This window comes from Salvelinus fontinalis, chromosome 25 (genome assembly GCF_029448725.1).
Source record: "Salvelinus fontinalis isolate EN_2023a chromosome 25, ASM2944872v1, whole genome shotgun sequence".
NCBI classification, from domain to species: Eukaryota; Metazoa; Chordata; class Actinopteri; order Salmoniformes; family Salmonidae; genus Salvelinus; species Salvelinus fontinalis.
The window spans coordinates 38936565-38942564 of NC_074689.1; the positions used below are offsets into that span (position 1 = coordinate 38936565).

Genomic DNA, 6000 nt, shown 5'->3' on the forward strand with positions numbered 1-6000 from the left:
AAACGGGACCCCGTCTGCTTCCTAAAGGTCATGACCCTGTCTGCTTCCTAAATGTCATGACCCCGTCTGCTTCCTAAATGTCATGACCCCGTCTGCTTCCTAAAGGTCATGACCCCGTCTGCCTCCTAAAGGTCATGACCCCGTCTGCGTCCTAAATGGGACCCTATTCATTATGTAGTGTACTACGTTTGACCAGAGCTCCAAGGGGGTTGCATAGGGAATAGAATGCCATTCAGGACACGGACCATGTCTCCAAGCCTTAAACGAATCCGCTGCGACCCACAAGACCGGCCCCTGGCTGAGTGAACGACCTGACGATGGGGAAACATTGCCTTAGTCTATGACTCGTATCTTTTTGCCACCAATTAGAAATATAACTTTCAAGCGAAGGATCTACTCTCTGTACTAATCTGAGTGTCTGCGTGTGTCTGTCCTCAGCTACCGCTCTATTCTCCAGTTGGTGAAGCCCTGGCATGATGAAGTGAAGGACTATGTGTTCCCCTACCCCCAGGACTGCAACCCCAGGTGCCCTCTCAAATGCTACGGACCCATGTGTACACATTATACCCAGGTAGGACGACAGTCAAGGAAAAGTACCACGTCATTCTGGGCGGAATCAGAACTTGATTTAACCCAATGCCGTCAAGACTTGATTGATATTAATGTTTGTGTCACTCGTGCATCTCTCTCTTTATTTTATTTCACTGTTATTTATCCAGGTTAGGCTAGTTGAGACCAAGTTGTCATTTGCAACTGCGATCTCTTAAATGTCCAGTGCAGCTGTTTTTATCTCAATATCAAATAAATAAATGTTGTTTGTTTTTAATTTAAATGGTCAAAAATAAACAAAAATAGCTTCTTAGCAAAGGACTATTTCTCAAGCAAGAATTTTGCTAGGACTGTCTGGGAGTTGAAAACTGAAATTGATCTGTTATTGGCAGAGAGGTTTGGAACTCTCTTTCTTATTGGTCCCTCCTGGTGATGTCACCGCGGAAAGCCAAAACTCCATCCCACCCAAAACAGGCTGACATTTCAGTCGGCCTTTTCAAACAGCTCTGACACTAACAGAGCATTGTCATAACTCTCACCATTTCACAGTATTATTCCAACATGATAGTGTGGAAATATGTATAAATATAAGACACAGGAAAATCCCGTTTTCTGGCCTGTGAAACTGTTTTCAAACATCTTTACATAATGATGATCTCTACCGTGGTCTCTGCTTTACAGATGGTTTGGGCCACAACAAACAAAGTTGGCTGTGCTGTACATACGTGTCACAATATGAACGTGTGGGGGAACGTGTGGAAACGGACAACATACTTAGTGTGCAACTATTCATCCAAGTAAGTAGACGGTATTCATTTTCTCATTCTATCGTCACCCCCTTTTTGATACTTCAGCAATAAGGAACACAGAGTCTTTGAGAAAGAGGTGGGTGCCTTCGCGACAGCTTCTATTCTGTTGTCCTAGCGCCTTTAATTGAACAATGGCGTACTGTGCCGTAGTCCCGCGCATGCCGATACTCAACCCGCTGTCCGTACGGTTCATCTCCGTCCGTTGGAGCTTTAGCAAACGCACGGATTAATGCGTTGGGCCGCCATGTTGCTTAGCGATTCAGACATACTGCACACAAGGCCGTGAACGTACAGGTACCAGCTACATTCCAAACGCTCCAGAGCCTCAACAGAATTCCAGAATAATTCATTCCTTCATTCCGGAATCAAAAAGCGGGCGTTTCGTAACCGTTGGGGACTTGTGACTCAGCCCTTATCTTCTCATTTGGCTGGGGGATAATACCAACCTGCACTATTGGTGACCTGTTTAAACTCACTAATGGAGAATATGGCTTCCACACGGAATTATGTTGGTGACTCAGCGGTAGCTTTAGAAAAGCCTTTTTTTTCTCTCTCTCGAGATAAATATGTTTCTCCACAGGGACAATGGTGCCCGCTAGCATCGTAGCTACTGACAGTCTTACTGATAATGAAGTCATCCACACTCTGTTATGAAATACCCCCGGCATCTCTCTGGCTAGCGTATACATACCCTAACTACGTTCCTTATAACATCCCCTAGTGATGTAGCGTTTACGCTAACCTAATCTCCAGACCACTATGTACCAGTATTAACTGTCTGTCTTGTGTTTTCCAGAGGGAACTGGATCGTACCAGTATTAACTCTCTGTCTGTCTTGTGTTTTCCAGAGGGAACTGGATCGTACCAGTATTAACTCTCTGTCTGTCTTGTGTTTTCCAGAGGGAACTGGATCGTACCAGTATTAACTGTCTGTCTTGTGTTTTCCAGAGGGAACTGGATCGTACCAGTATTAACTGTCTGTCTTGTGTTTTCCAGGGGGAAGTGGATCGTACCAGTATTAACTCTCTCTCTGTCTGTCTTGTGTTTTCCAGGGGGAACTGGATCGTACCAGTATTAACTCTCTGTCTATCTTGTGTTTTCCAGAGGGAACTGGATCGTACCAGTATTAACTGTCTGTCTTGTGTTTTCCAGAGGGAACTGGATCGTACCAGTATTAACTGTCTGTCTTGTGTTTTCCAGGGGGAAGTGGATCGTACCAGTATTAACTCTCTCTCTGTCTGTCTTGTGTTTTCCAGATGGAACTGGATCGTACCAGTATTAACTCTCTCTCTGTCTGTCTTGTGTTTTCCAGGGGGAACTGGATCGTACCAGTATTAACTCTCTGTCTGTCTTGTGTTTTCCAGAGGGAACTGGATCGTACCAGTATTAACTCTCTGTCTGTCTGTCTTGTGTTTTCCAGAGGGAACTGGATCGTACCAGTATTAACTCTCTGTCTGTCTTGTGTTTTCCAGGGGGAACTGGATCGTACCAGTATTAACTCTCTGTCTGTCTTGTGTTTTCCAGAGGGAACTGGATCGTACCAGTATTAACTGTCTGTCTTGTGTTTTCCAGAGGGAACTGGATCGTACCAGTATTAACTGTCTGTCTTGTGTTTTCCAGGGGGAAGTGGATCGTACCAGTATTAACTCTCTCTCTGTCTGTCTTGTGTTTTCCAGGGGGAACTGGATCGTACCAGTATTAACTCTCTGTCTGTCTTGTGTTTTCCAGAGGGAACTGGATCGTACCAGTATTAACTGTCTGTCTTGTGTTTTCCAGAGGGAACTGGATCGTACCAGTATTAACTGTCTGTCTTGTGTTTTCCAGGGGGAAGTGGATCGTACCAGTATTAACTCTCTCTCTGTCTGTCTTGTGTTTTCCAGAGGGAACTGGATCGTACCAGTATTAACTCTCTCTCTGTCTGTCTTGTGTTTTCCAGGGGGAACTGGATCGTACCAGTATTAACTCTCTGTCTGTCTTGTGTTTTCCAGAGGGAACTGGATCGTACCAGTATTAACTCTCTGTCTGTCTGTCTTGTGTTTTCCAGAGGGAACTGGATCGTACCAGTATTAACTCTCTGTCTGTCTGTCTTGTGTTTTCCAGAGGGAACTGGATCGTACCAGTATTAACTCTCTGTCTGTCTGTCTTGTGTTTTCCAGATGGAACTGGATCGTACCAGTATTAACTCTGTGTCTGTCTTGTGTTTTCCAGGGGGAACTGGATCGTACCAGTATTAACTCTGTGTATGTCTTGTGTTTTCCAGAGGGAACTGGATCGTACCAGTATTAACTGTCTGTCTTGTGTTTTCCAGAGGGAACTGGATCGTACCAGTATTAACTGTCTGTCTTGTGTTTTCCAGGGGGAAGTGGATCGTACCAGTATTAACTCTCTCTCTGTCTGTCTTGTGTTTTCCAGGGGGAACTGGATCGTACCAGTATTAACTCTCTGTCTGTCTTGTGTTTTCCAGAGGGAACTGGATCGTACCAGTATTAACTGTCTGTCTTGTGTTTTCCAGAGGGAACTGGATCGTACCAGTATTAACTGTCTGTCTTGTGTTTTCCAGGGGGAAGTGGATCGTACCAGTATTAACTCTCTCTCTGTCTGTCTTGTGTTTTCCAGAGGGAACTGGATCGTACCAGTATTAACTCTCTCTCTGTCTGTCTTGTGTTTTCCAGGGGGAACTGGATCGTACCAGTATTAACTCTCTGTCTGTCTTGTGTTTTCCAGAGGGAACTGGATCGTACCAGTATTAACTCTCTGTCTGTCTGTCTTGTGTTTTCCAGAGGGAACTGGATCGTACCAGTATTAACTCTCTGTCTGTCTGTCTTGTGTTTTCCAGAGGGAACTGGATCGTACCAGTATTAACTCTCTGTCTGTCTGTCTTGTGTTTTCCAGATGGAACTGGATCGTACCAGTATTAACTCTGTGTCTGTCTTGTGTTTTCCAGGGGGAACTGGATCGTACCAGTATTAACTCTGTGTCTGTCTTGTGTTTTCCAGAGGGAACTGGATCGTACCAGTATTAACTGTCTGTCTTGTGTTTTCCAGAGGGAACTGGATCGTACCAGTATTAACTCTGTGTCTGTCTTGTGTTTTCCAGGGGGAACTGGATCGGAGAGGCACCCTATAAAGTAGGCGTCCCGTGCTCCGCCTGTCCCCCGAGCTACGGAGGCTCCTGTTCCAACAACATGTGCTTCCCAGCCCTCAACACAAACTATCTGCAGTGGTTCAAATAGAGTCCCTGTCCAGCCCGCGTCCCAAATCACAGCCTCTATGTAGCCCAATGGGCCCTGGTCAAATGTAGTACACTACATAGGGAATAGGGTTCCATTTGGGACGGAGACTAACACCAAGCTAACGTCACGACCCCCGACCCCAACACAGAGACTTTCCCCCCTGAAGGATTTGTACAACAGTCCTGAAAAAAAATGCTAATTTTTGTACATATGGGCTTATTTACGTTGGAAGGCAGCACATTTTTTTTAAATAATTATGTGTACATAGAATGTATATTAATGTTGTTTTATTTGTTACTAGAACTTGTGTTTTTTGTACGATTATCCTATGATGAATTGGATTGATTGATAGGAAGATAATTTATCTTGTGAACGATGTTTAATTACAGATATGGTGCAGATACCGTTTCAGTATTACAGTATTATGGTTCGCCATTGGCCATGTACCCGTAGGAAGTGGATACTCATGGACACACCACCTCACAATGGTCCAATAGAAACAACTGGAGACACCTTGTCATTTTTTGGAGAAAGGTTATTGACACGGCAGCGCTAGCAAAAAAAAAGTGATCGCTAACTAACTGTAAACAATTCTAGCTTGCTAGCTAATTATCTTCGCTAACTGTGGAGCAAAACAATTCACTTATTTACCATTAATTAGCTACCGTAAATATATTTGCTAGCAAATGCTACGCTGTCTCCTAATCTGCAAGGTGTCTCCAGTGATGTTTACTTTTTGCCGTTTTATGACAACACCACTTCGTAGTATGTATTTCAGATGCTTTTTGAAGTCTGATGGAAAGACAAAGTAACACAGTGCTAGCTGCTAATCTCAAATCAATCAAATGGTGCTAAACACACAGCACTATACAGCTCTCAATGGTGCTAAACACACAGAGGACTATACAGCTCTCAATGGTGCTAAACACACAGCACTATACAGCTCTCAATGGTGCTAAACACACAGAGGACTATACAGCTCTCAATGGTGCTAAACACACAGCACTATACAGTCCTCAATGGTGCTAAACACACAGCACTATACAGCTCTCAATGGTGCTAAACACACAGAGGACTATATAGCTCTCAATGGTGCTAAACACACAGAGGACTATACAGTCCTCAATGGTGCTAAACACACAGAGCACTATACATTCTACACATCGTTCTCTATCATTTTTAAACAGTAGGTTCAGTGAAATGTGTATAACCACGACAGATTAAAGCATCCAGGTGTGTTCTTACGACTGTGTTTGGGCGTATAGCATGATTCTGTTGGCATACTGTGTTCACTAGACATCTTCATGTGCCTTAACAAGTGGTTCTTCTATCAGAGCATTACCAGCTGTATGTGTATAGATAAACCCTCACACTCTGACTAATCATATCCTTATACTACATTCATACTGA

General features: G+C 43.9%; 1 protein-coding gene across 1 annotated transcript in view; it reads left to right on the forward strand.

Annotated features, from left to right (window-relative positions):
- The window catches only part of pi15a (peptidase inhibitor 15a), a 28866-nt gene that overhangs the window by 22774 nt on the left and 92 nt on the right, over positions 1–6000 (forward strand). Inside the window, exons 4-6 of the mRNA XM_055882191.1 lie at positions 439–571; positions 1231–1346; positions 4455–6000. The exon at positions 4455–6000 is cut by the window's right edge and continues 92 nt beyond it. Of these exons, the coding sequence (XP_055738166.1) occupies positions 439–571; positions 1231–1346; positions 4455–4590 (385 nt within the window). The 3' untranslated portion in view covers positions 4591–6000. The remainder of the gene's footprint in view (positions 1–438; positions 572–1230; positions 1347–4454) is intronic.